General features: G+C 35.5%; 1 protein-coding gene across 5 annotated transcripts in view; it reads left to right on the forward strand.

The window, feature by feature from the left end:
- Window positions 1-19052, forward strand: part of GABRA2 (gamma-aminobutyric acid type A receptor subunit alpha2) — a 137912-nt gene that overhangs the window by 103513 nt on the left and 15347 nt on the right. For all 5 annotated transcript variants that reach the window (XM_019741047.3, XM_019741048.3, XM_088789909.1 and 2 more), the window contains one exon: window positions 15401-15603. In XM_019741047.3, coding sequence (XP_019596606.1) covers window positions 15401-15603 — 203 coding nt within the window. The remainder of the gene's footprint in view (window positions 1-15400; window positions 15604-19052) is intronic.

The following is a 19052-nucleotide window of genomic DNA, read 5'->3' on the forward strand; positions in this document are numbered from 1 at the left end:
TTTACAGTGCTATTTGTGAGTGAAAACATGCTGCTTCTTTCGTTCTAGAGAGCTTCACAGAAAATGGGCTCTGTGAACCTGTTAAAGGAAACACGTCTAGGTGATTAGAAAATTGGTAAATAAGAAAACAGTACACTACAACTTTTGAGAAACCAGCCATCTATTGTGCAGAAAGTCCCTTAATAATGGTGTACTATAGTTTAATAAAGAGATAACCATGATTTGAAGCAATGAATGTAGAATATTCCTTTAATAATAAAGCAACAAACACTATTGATTGCTGTGACATGTTTGCAAGAATACTGCACCAGGAATGAAGAGAGCTTTTGTCAGGTCCTGACTCCACTTCTAGATTAAACAAGTATGCAACCTCTCTAAACTCTAGTTTTCCTCTGCTGTAAATGGATGTAAAACATATGCTATCTACCTAATAGGGATGTTAAGAGGATCCATGAAACAACATGTGTATAGGGTTTCTTAAGTCTTAAACATATACCTTTATTGTTTTATGTATTCAACATATAACAAGTTTCAGTATTTTCTGAGAGCCAAGGGTAGTGTAGAATGTACTGTGAAAACAAGTGGTGTGTGTATGTGTGTGTGCGTGTTTGTATGTGTGTGTCTTTCTTGAATTCGAATTCTTTTAGCCTGACCTTATAATTTCCACTTCTACAAAGTCTCAACTACTTCCCATGTTACTATCCATGACTATTTCTTATACTTACTTTGTCTGAACTAGCTGCTGAATGCCATAGAGTTACATAGGACGTAAAGGAAGATAAACATAATTTATATGATATATATATATATATATATATATATATATATATATATATATATATATATAAATGGTTATATATATATATGTGGTTATCTTTATATATGTAAAATCCTGTGTGCATATGTGTAGATTCTAATAGTTTCCATTGTTTAGGAAAGGGTGATTGAGAAATGAGAACATTTGGTAAAATAGGAACTCATGTTCTTGCATGCAACCCTGGACTGGAATTGAGGAGCAGCAGTCCCATTGGGCATGCAATCTCTAGTGTGCCACATACCCTACCACTCACTGTTGCCCACTTTACATGTTAATTTTTCTGCCTAGTTCTTCTGGACATTGGAATTTGTAGCCTATGGATCAAGGCGTGCAGAGATAGGAAATAATATTCCATAAGAACTGGGCAAAAAAAGCAAAAGCAAAGAGATAGAAAGTCAAACTCATAGGAACAGAGCAGAAGGGTGGTTGCCAGTGGCTGGGGGGTGGGGTGAGGGAATAGGGAGAGACTAGTACCAGGGTGCAAACTTTAGTTGTAAGATGAATAAGGTCTGTGGAGCTAATGCATAACATGGTGACTAGAGTTGATAATGACGTATTGCAGGGTGTCCAAACTGTGGCCCGCGGGCCAACTGCGGCCCACAATCCATTGTTAATTGGCCCACAGCAAATTCCAAAAATATATTTAGTTTACTTAAATAAACCATGTGAGGCAATACGTACTTCACCTCGAGTGAGTGGCCCGGCTGTTTGTGTATTTTACTCCATATAACCCTTGGTAAAAAAACGTTGAAAAAAGTTTTGACACCCCTGACGTATTGTATAACTGAAGTTTGCTAAGAGAATAGAACTTGTGTTCTCACCAAAAGAGAAGAAAAAAAGATAAATATGTGAGGTAATAGATGTGTTAATGAACTCTATGGTGGGAATCCTTTCATAATGTATATCAATTCATCCCATTATTCACTTTTAATATATTGCAATTTTACCTGTCAATTATACCTCAGTAAAGCTGGAAAACTTAACATGGAGAGAAGGAGAATGATGGAATCAGAAAGTAACCTGGGTAGAGCGTTAGCCTGTCCAGGATAAAGAGCTGGGGCAGCCTTTGAAGGAGATACGTAGAGATGGTTTTAATTGGACTGTAGTGTGCAGGAGGCAGCGGGAGTGGAATGCCTGGGTGGTAGCAGGGTATGAGACCAATGAACAGAAAGCATGTGCGGGCAGAAACAGTCTCTGCAAAACTCATTCCAAATCCCTGTCTTCATGAGGCATGGGCTGCAGAGCGCTAACAGGCGGCACACCTGGCATCCCAGAATTGACTTTGGCACAGGGCAGCACATGCTAATCAGCAAGCTGCCAGCCCACCAGCCGCCTTCCTCTCCTCCCTGCTGTCAGAGGCTCATCCTAGCCAGCCACTGCCAATTAGGAAAGTGACTGAAGCAAAATACATTAATAAGCCATGGCAAGGAAAATTAGAAAGCCTTGTGAGCTCTAGTCTAGAGGCTGGTTTTGAAGTTGTTTCAGGAATATAGGTGGCCAGTCAGGTTAAGCCTGACTGATGAGAATGAATTATTAGTAAGGGTATAGGAAGAGAATGAAAAATACATGCTATTGTTTTGTCCATGAATTTTTTGTGGTCGTCGTTTTAGATTGTTCTAGGACGTGCAAACATCACTTCAATACAGTTATGACCAGTCAGGTCATGAGGGCTGTTTTATCCAATCTCATTTCCTACACTGAAATAAAGTCACATAGTCAAAGTGATGAGAAAAAAGTAAATAAATAACATTTGTTGAGCACCTTCTATGCATTCTGTACTGTGTAGGCACTACGAATTTACTCATTGTTAAATTCTGAAGAAAAAAAAAAAAAAGAATACTCAGGAAAGTAACTATCTCCCCCTTTCAGACAAGAACATTAAAACTTGGAACTGTTAATGGTCTTTTCCATTATCATACAGCAGATCAATAACAAAGAAAGAATTTGACCTTATAGCTGTTCAACTTCAATGCTTTCACTTTTTGTGCTGCACCATTATGCCATCAAACTACTTTCTTTCTTTCTTTTTTTTTAAGCCCTTTTATAGCCTGAAGTCAGAAATATCCTGAGTGATTACGTAGGTAATTTCCGTTTGAGAGTCAGGTTTACCAAACATAGACCAGAACTTAAGGTGAATGTTCAGATTTTGAATTGTAGTTAACTGTTAGTATCAACAGCTGCTTACTGAAAGTATTTCAGATTCCTTGCCCTATTCCTTGTCCAGAAGTTGATATGATCAGCTTATGGTATAGCAACTAATATATTAAATGGCTTTTCAAAGTTCCGTCCTATCCAGATGTCAAATTCTGCATTTTTAAGCCAAATTAACCTAGTTAATCCAGGTCTTTAAAAGGATAGCTACTTGTAATAGGATCATTAATCCTTAGTAACTTTAAGGAACTTGATTACTACCATTTCTCTATAGTATACTTGGTCTTGGAACTCATTTGTGAAAGGTTGATAACCTTATAGAATATAAGAGGGGGCTTTCAGGTGTTTCAAGAGGAAGGCTTTTTTGTTCTGTTGTTTTGATTTTTTCGTAAGTATAATTTTTGTTTTATTAAGTTTTGAAATAACAAAGTAGGAAACAATGGCTTTTTCTACTCTGATATCTTTACTCTTTATACTGGTTTAGGTCATTAAATAATTAGTTTCACTATAGCAAAATTTTGACTACATACTTATTTTTAGTTTTTGAACTTTCAAAAAAAAAGAATAAAAGCTATTATTTATTTTCAAATATGCACTAGTCTTTCAAGAAATGTTTTCCACTTGGGTGACTTTTTGTGAAAAAAAAATTATAATGCATTATTCATCACAAATAACATAATATCTCCCCAGTTGAATCACCTCAGGGAGCTATTAGAAATCACCAAAACTATTAACGTTTGAACAGTCACCCTGCATTTTATGGCAATGCAATTACAAGATTGAAATAGTAAAAGAGTTTGAAACCCATGAGGAGCTTATACAGGATAGTGTTTTCTGTTGTCTCCTGTTCTTTTATTGCCTTATTGTCATCATACTGAATATATTATTTTCTTTTAAACTCAAGAAATCAGAATATTACTGTTTTAGTTCAAATTGCTTTAACAAAGTACCATAGACTGGGTGTCTTATAGACAACAGAAGTTTATTTCTCACAGTTCTAGAGGCCAGAAGTCTGAGATTGGGGTGCCAGCATAGTGGGGTTCTGGTGAGAGCCCTCTCTTGGGTGGTAGACTGCTGATTTCTCATTGTATCCTTACAGGGAGGAAAGAGAGTGAGCTCCATGTCCAGCTTCTTATAGGGACATTAATCCCATTCCTGAGGGCTCCACCTTCCTTGACCAAATCATTTCCCAAAGGCCCCACCTACATCCAAATACGGTCACACTGGGGATTAGATTTCAACATGTATACAGTTTTGGGAAAGACAAACATGCAATCCGTAACAATTACTTTAACATTTAGCAGTTACATCAGATTGGAACCTTTTGGATAATGGAGCATTGATGCAGGGGTTTCATAGTGATATCCCTGGAAGGCCATTTCAACCATTTTTAGATCTAACCTTTTGTTAATCCAGAATTTCCACCTCATTGCTCATTTCACTTGAGGTTAGATGTGAACCATGCTAGATTTCTTGGAAGTCACCTCTCAAATGTAGGAAGTTATGATTAACGGGTAGTTCTTACAAGAGATTGGTCTTATGTCATAATTACACAAATGAATCCATTTGATAGCATCAGGATATCAAATTATGCCTAATTTAAAGAGCTGAATTACCTCCTTTTAGAAATCTAGGAACGGAGTAGTTCAGACTGGGTGCAATGAAATAAAAATGGTTTTAATAAGGCCAGAAATATGTCTATCCTCTCTGAAAATATTTCAGCCTTTCTTGGAACAGTGAAAGAATAGAGAGGAATCTAGTTAAAAGCTTTACTTTCTCTTTCCTTGTGAGGAAATTAAATTACTTTTCAAGGGGGGATATGAATAACTAAAATAAAATAGTCCGAGGGTTTCTAGGTAACCATTAAAGCAGTACAATCCTTGTGTCCTTTGATTTTTCTTAAACCACCACTAGATGGGGCTCTTGCATCCTTGGTTTGGATTCTTAGCTTTATCCATACTTTGGGGGCCTACTGTACTCAGAAATAACAGGGAAGCCATAGCGCTCTTTATTTGATAGGTTCTATGTTGGATAGTTGCATATATTATTTAATGTTCGATTATATAAGATTTATATTATGATTCCCATTTTAGAGATGAAGTCACCGAAGCTCAGAGAGACAGAAGGAGAAAAGGAAAAATTGAACATCTGTTGGACAATTCTATATACTAGGCATATAAACTCGTACTTTGTTCTCCCAATAACTTGAAGAAATATAATTTCCATTTTTCAGATGATGGGAGGGGCTGCAGCTTAGTAAGGTCACATAGCTGCTGTGGCAGAAGCAGAATCCAAATCCTTGCCTGATGTTAGTGCACATTTGTCCCTGTGTATAGCTGCTTCTCAAGCGATTTAAACACTTTAATGTATGACATAAAATTAAAATTTAGAAAGATCTTATGAGCTGCAGTAGTAAAATGCAAGGGTTCGATTCCTGATGTTGAAAAATACGTGACATGGACATACAATTGACATTGAAAGAGAATACCATTTATAGATTAGGCGGTATAACATAGAGAAGAGTGTGGGCTTTTGAGGCAGACTGCATGGGCTTGTAGCCCACCTCTGCTACTTGATGACAGTCTGATCTTCAGCATGTATTCAACCTCACTTGGCCTGTTTCCTCATCTGTAAATGAGGATAATCGTAATACCTAACTTACATGGTTGTTAGGGGCATTACACAAAGTAATACATGAAACGTTCTTATGATAGAAAGCAGCATACAGTAGGTGCTCCTACGTGATATTTTCTATGATCCTATCTGGAGTAAGTGAGGCTATGAGACTTATGTGCAAAAGGCATCAGTTTATACTGTTTCCACATCACATTTATATTATGATGTTGTGATAAAACTTATTTCATTCTGAAGCTTACTAGATTCTTAACTTATATATTCCTTTTTAAAGAATCTGTAAAAGAGGTTCACCAATGTTATTGTTCAGTTTTTAAAATTAATCCTTTCATTAGGTGAACCAACAGACAATGAGTATTTGCTGTTGCCAAAATTTGAGTTAAGTGGCAGCATTTTAAAAAGACATGATGAGCCGTGTGCCCACAAACTGCTGAGAGTGTGGAGGAGTGAGACAGACATACAAATAAATAAGTGAAGTAAAGGATCAAAGGTGCCAGGAGAGAAATACTCCAATATAGGCTAAGGGCAAAAAGAAGGCAGCCATTATATCTGAGGAAGTAAGAGAAGCCCAAAGGGAAGAAGCATCAAGTCAAGCTTTGCAAATTAGCATTGTGGAAAGGGCCATCTTCTAAGCAGAGGGCACACAATTATCAAAAGGAACGTGTAACATATGGGGAACCATAAATTACTGACTGGGGTATCTCAGACACAGGATTCATTTGTATGAAAGGATGGTTAGATAAAAGCCAGTTCATGGAGAGGCTTCTACCCCGTGCTAAAGCCATGGAAACCACTTGAAGGGTGTTTTAGCAAGGGAGTAAAAATGGATGTATTTGAGTTTGGGGAAGACTATTATGGAGAATATTATATAAATAGATTGAAATGGTATGAGTGATACAAAGTAGCTAGTTAAGAGATAATTGGTATCATCCAGATGAGAAATAATAAAGGCCTGAAATATGACAGTAAATATTGATGGAGAGGGGCTTATAGATTTGCAAGATATTAGGGAGGGAGAATATGCAGGACAGTGAATCTGAAGTGGAGAGAAATGTAGGCATTGCAGAATACTTCTATATTTCTAATTAAGTGATTACATGTAATTACATGTAATGTAATTCCCTACAGTAGAGAATCACAGAAGACGTAATAGGTTTGGCTTTAGACTGTAGATTCAGTTGTGAATATTTAAATTTGAAATTTCTGTGGGACACATTTCTGATTACTGTAAAAGGTTTCTCTGCTTTTCCTGTCCCTAGTCATACCTTCCTGTTCCATTCTTCACAGTGTGGCAAAAGTGATCTTTTAAAAACTCAAATCTAGTTCTGTAACTGTTTTCTGCATAAAATGTTTCCATAGGTTTACATTGCAGCCATTGACTGAAAGCCTGCTTATGATTATGAGGCCTTCACGGGGTCTTTGCAGCCTCACCCATTGTGAGCCCACCTTTTGCTACATTAACCTACACCAGCTCTAGGAACATGTGTCTTCAGTGAACATATTCTCCAGACTCTTCAAATCTTCTTTTATATATCACGTCTACATTCTGTGACTCCAAAATCTAGGCTAGGTAACCTTCAGGTAGTCTCAGAACACCCCGTACTATCTCCATCACTTATTATACTGTCTATGTAACTTGTTATTCATTATCTGTGTGTTCTCCCTGAGCATATAACTTTTTTTGTTTTTTATATACTTATGTCTGACAAAATCACAGGCATATAGTAGACTGGATACATTTTTAATAAAAAAAAAGAATGTCATGGGAGGCTCAATAGTCCTTTTTTTTTTTTTTTTTTTTGGAGTCCATGTGGATATATCCAGAAGATGGTTAGCTATTTGGCAGTGGAGCTCCTAAGAGACAGCCTTGATGATCTTCGTCATATGGGAGCAGGCTAGGAAATGAGAGTAAATGATATTGTCAAGAGAAAGCAACAGGAGTGGCTGATTAGCTCAGTTGGTTAGAGTGTGGTGCTAATAACAACAAGGTTTCTGGTTCGATCCCCTCATGGGCCACTGTGAGCTGCACCCTGCTTAAAAATATACATGTGTCTATATATATATACATTGTGTTCAAATGCATTATTAGAGAGACACAGAGAGAGAGAGAGAGAGAGAGAGCGAGAGCGAGAGCGAGAGCGAGAGAGAGAGAGAGAGAGAGAGAGAGAGAGAGGGAGAGAGAGCGCAATAAAGTAAGAAGAGTAGAAAAGCAGTATATTAATTTGTGGAATATGAATAATTGAGGGACTAATGGTAAGAACAAAAAGAACAGAAGAAGAGTGGTCAAAAGACAGAATGTGCATGGAGTAGTGGTGCCTCTAGAATCTCTATTTAGACGGTCCAAACAGGAAATCGGGCTCTTTAAGCTGCATCTGCGTAGCAAGCACATTAGAATGGCGTGCAGGAGCTCAACATATGTATGTTGAGTTTTGTTTTCTTTATTAGGTAGTTTGGCATCTTAGAGGGTCATTATAATAAACTCCTTTCTTGCTGTCCCACATATTCAACCAACTCACAGTTGTGCCTGGACATTCACAAGCCTCGCTCTCCAGAGATAATTGCTTGTCTCCTAGTAACTTACAGAATAATGAAAGTCTTTCTTCAAGTTGTACATCAAGTCAAGACTACATGGCTCTGCCTCCTTTACTGCTAGATATGGCCATAGGTCTAAGTTTTCAAAGACATATAAATAAAAATGTGGTGTATAATTTTCAGTTTGGGGCCTTCATCTTGGGAGCATACCCTTAAGGTAAATAGACGGGCCTCTCTTCTTTTCCCTTCTTTTTGCTAGAATGCAGACTAAGTGTTGGCAAGCCCTTTTGAACCTCAAGAACATGAGCAATACCTTAAAAATGTCAGCAAAATAAGAAAGAGGAAGCCTAGGTGTCTTACCCTGGATGTCTTATGCCACAACTGTTAAATGAAAGAGGGGAAAAAAACTTTCATTGAATCTTGTCTGCTTTTCTACTGCTCACTCCAGAGAATAGTCTTCAGTTAGTGCTTAGCTTAATACATTTTCTATGACTTAATCATAATTTTATTATATATGTATGTAATAATATATGTCTATTACTATATACATAATAATATATAGTATATGTTTATGATATATACAATATTTTATATATGTATGAGTATATGTGTGTATATATATACATACTATTGCATGTACAATATTTTAAATAGAGCGCATAAAATATTTATTAAAAACTTTTGAATGATCATACATCTATCTCTCTATCCCCATATCGTCCCAGACACTCATTTCCCTAGTCATTGGATTATGGAAAAACTAGCTATCATCCAGCTATTTTTGTGTATTTGTGTATTTAATATATCCAATCATTTCTGCATCTACAGCCGCACAAATAGTTGTATTTGCTCCATAAATATATTTATCTCTTCATTCAATTAAAAAATATATGCCAGGCACTATGCTAGTTCTTAGAGATACAAGGTAAATCAGAAAGGATCTCTACCCTCATAGAGGTTACAGTCTGTTTGAGGAGATTGGTAGGTTAACAACTGCCCATATTGTGATATGTTCAAGGAATGTGCAGGGTGCCCTCTGATGACATGGAAGGGCTCTTGGTCCAGATTTGGAGTACGAACAGGTCCTCACAGCTTGAGGCTCCACCACTGATTTCCCAGAGTTCCTGAGTAGTCATATGCGTATATGTGTATCTACTTTCACATTCATACTGATTGCAAATAAATTTCTGACTATATCCATGAAGGTTTTTAATATTTTACTAATTTAATAGCTAGTGTGCATAGATGTTAAATTAGTATCAGTAACATTACTGCATATATTTTCTTCTTACTTTCAATCTTAAGCTATATGATTTTGCTTATGCTTGTGGTGAAAGTATTAAGAAATTTGCCCAATTTTTAGGTCATGTTTTTGCCAAAAATATAATTAAAACAGTTAGTGAAGAAAAAATAAATAGTAGGAAAGCTGACTGAATAAATCAAGTCTATATCAGTTAAAAACTTGGTTGATTTCTTGAATTTTCCTAGTCAAGTTATTTAAAAATGATGTAGCTACAAGCATATTATAACATTATTATTATAATTGACATTATAATACATTGCAATTCATTTTAATATTCTTTCAAAGTTCCCCTTTTGAGATCAGTTAGCAGGAACACAGTGAACTGTTAGAGCATCTGTGTTTCAAATTTAATTGTGATGGCCAAATTTAGGGATTTGTGAATTTGCCTTGTTGACTGTTAATCATCTGCTGAAATCGGTTCTTTCTTTACTTCCAGAGGTTGCCTATATTTTATTGATTTATAACCTTGCTAAATATTACCTCATTTTTCTGATTGTCAAGCTCAGTTACACAGAACACAACCAGAAATCCAAGAAGAAATTAAAAAAAAAAAAAAAATAAGACATCTGACAAATAACTTGGGACGTTATAAAAAGTCATGTATTAAAATCAAAGCACAAAGCTTCAGGTTTTAGAGCTGACGTGAAAAGCTTGCAAGTTGTCACTCCCATTTTTACAACAACAAAACCTGAACAAAAGCTGAAAATTAAAGATTTTTATTGTATTCGTATGAGAATTGAGGTGACAAACCACCACCCCAAATTGTGAAGAGGCAGGCATATTCAGAGAGACACAGCTAAGATTTTTTTTTTTTTTTAACCTGGAAGAGAGATGCTGCTGAAGGATCATATTTTGGGAGAGGCACGTAAATGGTCATTTTGATGAATTGCTGGAGACTGAGTGTGAGACTGAGAACTCCTAAAGCCACAGTCCTGAGGGGAACCCTCCCGCACCCCATATTCATGAATTTTACCTCTAGTGATCCCATCAGGTTCTCAAGGTAAAGATCTGAGAAATAGCCCTTCCTGACTATGGCAGAGAAGGGGCAAGGAAGAAGAATCATTTTGAAATACACCTGGAGCCTTTTCCATAATAAAAGCCAATGTCCAGGGGAAGGGACTTAGCCAGAGGCTCATCCCAGCTGATAGAGTGCATTCCTCCCAATCCAGCCTCTCTACCCTTACTCTCTCGCCTAAGGCGGGTATGAGGAAATGAAACATTGTCATCAGATCAGAGCTTCCAGGAAATTGATTGGGCATGCTGCAGCCAGGAAAGGGAATGGGAGAATAGGGAATAAAGCTGTTCCAGTGGAGAAACGCTTGGGAAGGTTACAGACTGAGATACAGGGCTCCTAGAAACTGAGATTTTTATCAGAAGATTTTAGAACAGTCCCCTATTTGGTACACCTTCCCATCAGTCCAACAAGGATCCAGTAGCATAGCAGTAGCTTACAGCAGAAAGAGCTAAAGACACAGACTTTCTGGGAGGAGTACTGAGGGAAGTCCAATGTCAAGAGGGAAAAAACAACCTCAACAAGAACACAAAAGGAACTTGAATCCTGTGGCATCTGTAACTACAGTAACAGTAAGCACACCCCAACTTTTAGCCAGATTAACAGAAATCCTGCACTAAAGGTCTATTTATCTCAGTTCCTATTACACATATCAACATGGTCGGTTTACAACAGAAAGTTATCAGTGTGATACATGTCAATTATGTTTCAGGAAAACTGGGGGGAAAAAAGGGAAAAAAAAAAAAGATGGTATGCCAAAGGAAAGATAAAAAAACAAAACATAGTCTAAAGATGAAAAGCAAACAACAGAACCAGTCTCAGATATGACACACTTGTTGGAATTAATAGACAAGGAATTTAAAATAACTGGCTGATATGTTAATGTCTCTAATTTAAAAAGTAAACAACATGAAAAAGAGATCAGTATTGCAAGCAGAGAGATGGAAACTCTAAGAATCAAAAGGAATGCCATATAAAAAACACTAACGGAAATGGAGAATGCCTCTAATGGGCTCATCAATTAAGCCATCTGAAGAATGAATTGTTGAGCTTGTATGTAGATTATTAGAACAATTCAAAATTGAAATTCAAGCAGAAAAATAATTGAATAAACAATAACAACAAAACAGAACAAAACATCTAAGAACCACAGTACAATTTCAACAGGTATATCATATTCATCACCAGAATATCAGACGGACAAAGTGAGAAGAGGCCAGGACTGTTTGAGGTAGTAATGGCTGAGAACTTTCCAAATATTAATGACCAAACCCTAGATCCAGAAAGCTCAGAGAACACCACGGAGGATAAATACAAAACAAAACAAAACACAAAAACCAGCCAATAAACCAAAAACGTATCTAGTCATATCATATTCAAACTGCAGTAAAGCAAAAGCAAAGAGAAAATGTAAGAAAAACAAGAGGAGAAAAAAAACAACCACTTTAACAATAGAGGAACAAGAGCCAAAATAATTTTTTAAACAAGAAATACTGCTCATGTCATTACCCTGTTTAAAATAAACTCTATATGCGATAGTTTCCATTGCTCTTGGAAAGGTGTTACATCACCTTAACACAGCCTAACAGGCCCTGACTAGTCAGGCTCCTGCCTCCCAGTCTGGCCGCATCTCCCATGAAACCTTTATTTTCTGCCTTCACACCCTGCAAGTTTATTTCCATTCCTCTTAAATGCAACCTTTCTCCATGCCCCTGGGCTTCTGTGCATGTACTTTACTAACTCTGGTTATTTTCTCTTCTGGTGACCACTCTAACTTTTCCTCTTATTTTCTTAAGGAAGCCTAACCCAACTTCCCACTCTCAGTAGATCACCTGATTGCAGTTCATCATCAGCTGTGCCCAGTGTCATACTAGTTTACATTGTGCTTAAAAAACAAAAACAAAAACAAAGTCTCATTTGGTTTTGCTCCCATTCCATTTGCAGCTCCATAGTGCCTGGCACAAAATGGGGGCTAAATGCATGCTTGCTTTTATAAATGAAGGAATAGAATTCTTGCAATTATACTAACAGATCAGTGTTTATCAATTACAGATCATTGAGGGAGTGGTTTCAATAAATTAATTTAAGAACTCTTTAATGACTTCCTAGCCTCTATTAGGCACCCTTTTACATTTTGGAGAGAAGACACATAGACGCTAATCCATATAGTTCATTAGCGTACACAAGTCATGTAAACCAGCAGAAAATTCAAAATGGATATGATCTGATAGACATATGCATACGGCCAGGTTCTGGACACCTGTAGTGTGGAAATCCTACAGAACAAATAAGCTGATCTGTGTGTGCTACAGCATTAGCAGACTGCACTCCGGAGTGCAGTTGTTTTGGTTGTCGGTGTGTTCTCAGTGCCTACAAAAAGTACCTGGCATTTAGTAAGTACCCAATAACTTACTGAGAGAAGGAATTGGAGTTAGCTAAACATAAGACATTGAGGAGTAACAAGGAAAAGATTCTAGGTAGAGGAAACAGTATGTTGCCCAGACTGATAGAATATTAATGTCACTGCAACTTCATAGAATATTAATGTCACTGCAACTTCAACCTGGGATATGAAAATGGCTTCATTTAGATTTTAGGAGCTTTTCACTGAGAAAAGGACTTCAGGAAGAAAAAGGTTTGGAGAAAGGGATATGAGATTTGGATTCATTAAAATCAATGATATTTTACGGTAAGAAAACAGAAAAAAATTGTGATCCCTCACAGGATTGTTCACACTATAATTAACCTTTCAAACATTTTCTTCTAGATCATAATCAATAGTTTCCAAAGACTCAGAAATTTTAAATTAGTGGAGTTTGAGTTACATAGGTTTTGTGACAAAGATATGTTATTCGTGTTCTAATTTTTGTCTCTAACACATAGAAGTTTCAACGTTTTTATCATTCAGATATAATACAGTTATGAGTTAAAATCTCAACCTTAAAAATAAAATTGCAACCTTTTATAGTGCACTTAAACTGTCTTTGTAAATGTTATTTTATTTTTATTATTTTTAAGGGGAGATATTATTTTTTTGTCCATTGGGTTGAAAGGGGGAAAAACACCAAAACTTTTGTTATCAGGTCTGTTGTTTCTGCCATTTCTACAAGTAACCAGCAGGTGGTATCAAACAATTTTGCATTTCTGTTCTATGACAGTTTTTGTGCCTGTTGGATTCTGAGACTTTTCCTTTCTAACTACCACCCCGCAATCCAATCAACAAATCTTCACACAAGCATTTCATGGTGACAAAGGTCTAACGGATTTGACTTTATTTTATTTTTCTGATTTAAATCTTTTTTGACTTTGCTTTCAGGGTGTTATTTTTTTTGCATATACCCTGAGATTTCTTTGTATAATACAGATACTGCTTTATATACAGTAACTCACTGTTATTCTAAGTACACTATGGGAAAACACTATTCATAATCCCCACTTCACAAATGAGGAAATTGGTACAAAGAGGCTAGGGAGTTTCCCCAAGGTCGTAAGATTAGAGCTCAGGAATCTTGCCTTGGAGCCTACAGTGTCAGTCTTGGTTCTGAAATCAATTCCTCCGATTTGATTTTCTTTTCTCAGCACGTACTTTCACCCAACACCTATCCTTTCTTTTGACACCTTTTGTTCAGCTACTATGAGTTCAGATTTTTGACACCTACACCTTGAAATAAGAAATAGTACATAAAATAAAACCAGAGTATAAAACAGGTATATGTTAGATATCGTCTATGTATGGGGAATGGTTACATATGTTTCACATATGCATAGAAGTTTAGTGCTAAAAGCACTTTAAGATACTTGCCTTTTATTTTACTGAGAAAGAATTTAAGCCCCCCAAAAAGCACTGGTCTTAGTTGTCACACAGATGTGATAAGGGAGAAATGGTCTGTTAAAGAAATGTCGTGGACACATTCATTTATGGAGGCCCTACTAGGTATAGAAACATGTCCATTGTTGGGAGACAAGCATGTGGAAGTTTTGTGGGCTTTCCAGGTAAGTGCACCTATTTATTTAATACCCGGCTCTTCTACTTACAGTGTAATGGGACCAGGCTAGGCAGTCAGGAAAGCTGGCCTATGAGAATCTCACCCTTTCAGTGAAAGGAGAAAAGGGAAAGGAGGGAGAGAAAGAGGAAGGAACTTAGAATCAGTGTTAACACTTTTATTGTCAAGTTTCCAAAATGAGGTGAAAGAAAATAAAATGTAGATATGGGGAAGATCTGAACATGGTGAAAAGTAGTATCTGTAGATTCATACTGAAGATTCTATAATGTTTTATTGGCTTAGATGACCACCAACGGTGCATGAGGGCAACTAGGTTATTTTTTAAACCTACAGAAATTTAAAATATTCCTTAAAAGTAGTGTATTACATTTTACAAAGTTTTGGTTTTAGTTGCTTGTTTTATTTTCTATAGATTCTGACCTTCATTATAGAAGAAATAATGTTCTCACAGTGCTAATCAATCCAAAATTAATTTCATACATAGGTAATTATACTTAGAATGAATTACTTCTTAATCATAGTTCCATGTTAATCAGTGTGATGGATGATCGTTCCATTGCCAAGCATGATTCAAATAAATGAAGAACAACTTAATGTGAGGCTTTATGTAGGATTTAAAAAATAATAATATTAATGGGCAATAGGTCAATTTAAAGTTTTGACTATTCCTCACAGGAAATTCTACTTCAGTCTCACAGTTCTTTTTAACCTCAGTAGTACTTACAGAGATAAAAATAAAGGGATTCATACAAACAAAAACAAAAACTGACAGCATTTCAGGGTCATCTCTGCAGGCTTCTTGGTTTTCTTTCTCTTCTTTTTTTAGTGGATAAAAGTGGTACTAAAAGTTGCTTTGAAAAAAAGAAAAACGAAAGCAAACAAACTACTTCCAATGCTGTCCTGCTAGTATCTGTTGATGTTTTCCATTCCTCTCTTTCATTCTGCAGGTGTAACAACTGTTCTAACAATGACAACTCTAAGCATCAGTGCCCGGAATTCTCTCCCCAAAGTGGCTTATGCAACTGCTATGGACTGGTTCATTGCTGTTTGTTACGCATTTGTGTTCTCTGCCCTAATTGAATTTGCAACTGTTAACTACTTCACCAAAAGAGGATGGGCTTGGGATGGGAAGAGTGTAGTAAATGACAAGGTAAGTGAGAACTTTCTTCTCACCATGATTAAGAGAATCCCTTGGCAGATTTAGCTTATAACAGATACTTATTACAGATATGTTCCTAAAAATTGGCATTAAGAAGATTCAAACATAAATCATAATTTTATGGATAGATATAGTATAAAATTATGATTTATGTTTGAATATATGTGTGTATATATGTATGTATGTGTGTACACATCTATATGAATCATACATATTTCTTTTAAAGTGTGCTGTTGCCTGAAATCCTTTAGGAGTGCTCATAATAGTAATACTTCTGTTAAAACCACTCCCTAGCATCTGGTGAGCTCTGACAAAGTGTCATGTACTGTGCTACTGTTTTTTTTACAAAAACTGCTCTGTGATACAGTCTTCACATCAACTTTATAATTAGAGTCTCTTTTTTAATTCTCTCTCTTTTTTTTCTGATGAAGAAGCTGAATCTTAGTGAAGATACTTACTTGCCAGAGCTCACCCAAATAGTTAATAAGTATACTTGAACCCAGATCTGTCTGGTCATTAAATCCACACTGCTTCACAATAAAGAGATTTGGAAAGGGAAGTGGGTGTTGCCTTTACATGCTATAGAATTTCAGGCCCTATCGGTGGGTGAAGTACCCTTCACTTACCCCCATCTCTGCAGGGATGTAAAAGTCCATGCACGTTGTTATCGCTCCCATGTTATATGAAAAATAAGTAGGTGCTGAAATATCTAGAAATTTTCAGTTGCTCCTGCAATCTATAAGAGAAAAGTTATTTATTTTAAACACTAACTTCTTTCAGGGTCATCGGTGTCCATTTTTAGGTTTCAAGTACTGAGGCTAGTGGGAGTTTTGTGCAGTTGTTTCCTTTCTTATTCTACAGATTATTATCCATCTGGCTTAAGAGGAGGCTTTGGGTTTATCATAATTCGCTATAAAAGCTTTTTAATAAGAGTTAAAAGTTCTACTTGAAGGATTTCTTTTCACAATATGTCTACTTAAATGCTCTCGCATTAAATTTGGAATGATATACTTGCTGGTTTCATTTCTTTTGCAGTTATTTGAATATAAATATTTTTCCTCATTTCCATGAAAGTATTGCAGTTTAAGCATTCAAACATGGTATAGTTTAAAAGTTCTGCTCTTGTCCCTTAATTTTGAACAGTGTAGAAGTTTTAATGAGTTCTTGTTTATTTCATTTAAAAGCTATGTTTTGCATAGTAACAGCCAATGAGTAAATATTAAAGGGAATGTGATTATTTTCTATGTCTAACCTCCTTGTAATTTCAACATTTCCATTACATTTTATTGTTGATTTATATTTTCGTTCCCCATAATATACTGCTTTGTCATTGCTATCTATGAAATAACTTATTTTTAGTTATATTAGTTATACATGCACTTTCATACTAACATTTTTTTGAAGATAACATGGTAGTTAGCCCTTTGTAAGTATGTCATAAGAGATAGTGGCTTGTGATATAAATGCCCATATAGAAAAGTATTGATATGTTGTGTTTTAGTGCTATGAAGGTGTCTAATTTACATTATGAGTTGGCATATCAAATAATATGTCTTCTCAACTCTCAATGACTTCTCAACTTCAATTTGAAAAAAAAAAAAATAGAAGTACCTGTAAATGCAAAAACACATTCTTGAAAATGCGTTCTAAAAGCAATACCCTACTATTAATGAATACTGGATTTATCTCTACCTATGTATCCAGTCACATGTAGTGAAGATGAGTCTAGGTCAAATCCATTGATGTCCCAACCTAATTTGCAGGAAAACAACTAATAAAGTTTATATTGTGTCATTTCTCACTGGTTCACGTTTAATGATTAAGTTAAAGGAAACATTACATCGGCACATTGCTTGTTCTTATTCACATTTTCATAGCTAAACTACCAAATACAGTGCCAGATTCTTCAGAAATTTTTGTTGAATAAAAGAATAAATGTTCCTGATAGTAAATCTGGCAATGTAATACCAATGAAAAGACTTCTTTTCCTTCATGGAAAATCTTTTAAAACTTTACAATGGTGAATTTATCAATGGGTACCTCAATCCAATTTCATGATTCAGGTGAATTTTGGGAAGTGTTTTCTAAACCTACCTTAGAAATACCAGGTCCTTAGAACTGAAAGGAAATTAAATAGAGAGCCCCAAACTAGCCATCTGCCCCCCAAAATATATATCTCGATGCAGTCTACTTATGTTTTAGTTTTTCTTAAATTTAATTTTTAAGTGGAAAATAATATTTTTCTAGAGATACAGAGTTTTAATCTACAGGCCATCGACTAGTGGAAGTCCTCTGCTTTTGAAGTTGATAAACGTGTAAATTATCTGTTAATCCAAAGAGCATATGAAAAATTCTTGAAAAATTTTTAACTGGCATGTATTAATTTGCCTTATAAGAATAATCACTGATATATATTATATATATATATATATATATATATAATATATATATATATATATATATATATAATCTTCAAAAAATGTGTACACATTTGAAGAAATTAAAAAAACTATTAAAATTACAATGATGGTAACCACTTTGAGCACCTCTTGTAATTGCAGAAGTCAAACATGGCTTGTATTCATCTTCTGTTACTGGTATATATTGAGTATTACCATTTTAATAAAGTTTTTTCCTCTCTTAAAATGTGTATATTCTTTCTTGGCACCATTTTTTTTTGGCACCATTTTTTTGGTACCCTCTGTATTTATGTTATATGTTTGAAAAAATAAATATGTATTTAATATACAGTTCACATGTAGATTGTGCTCTGATGATATCTAAAGTTAAATAAGTAAATCCCCTCACTTTATATTCAAGTTACATTTGAGACCTCTATTAGAAGACAAAGGCTACTTTGCTCTGTGATCTTGAGCAAAGATCACTTTTAGCCTCAGGTGTGAAATTAGACAATAAAACCTTGTCATTATAAACATGCATAAAAATGATCCAACTTTGATTTCCTTCCATATACAAAAGTATCTGTTTATGCAACCCCCTAAGTTCTTCTGGAACATTCCCTTACACCCAATGTTCTTCCACTTGCCCAAGATTAATTGTTCTATTCCAATCCTTGATTCCTTCTTGTTCCTTTCTCAAAATTGATCCATTGATTATTATTTTTTTCTCTTATTTCTTCAAAGCCATCTTCTCCTTTTTAACTGCCTCCTTCCTTTTAGTTTATAAAGATACTGTATATTCTTAATTCACCATAAAGACAAAAACAAATCTCTCTTCATATCCTGTTACCCATTCCCCCATACTCAGATTTTACCCTCTTTTTCTCCATTTGAGCTTTCTGAAAGTATTGCTCACTTTCAATTTAATTATCAACCTAACTGTAATCTGATTTCCTTTCTATTTATTGTTCTGTAATTGAAGGGCACCAATAACCTCCACATTTTCATGTCAGGTAATAATTTTCCATTTTTCTCAATGGA

The sequence above is a fragment of the Rhinolophus sinicus genome, chromosome 1 (genome assembly GCF_057876585.1).
Source record: "Rhinolophus sinicus isolate RSI-liver-muscle chromosome 1, RSI-T2T, whole genome shotgun sequence".
Lineage (NCBI taxonomy): Eukaryota > Metazoa > Chordata > Mammalia > Chiroptera > Rhinolophidae > Rhinolophus > Rhinolophus sinicus.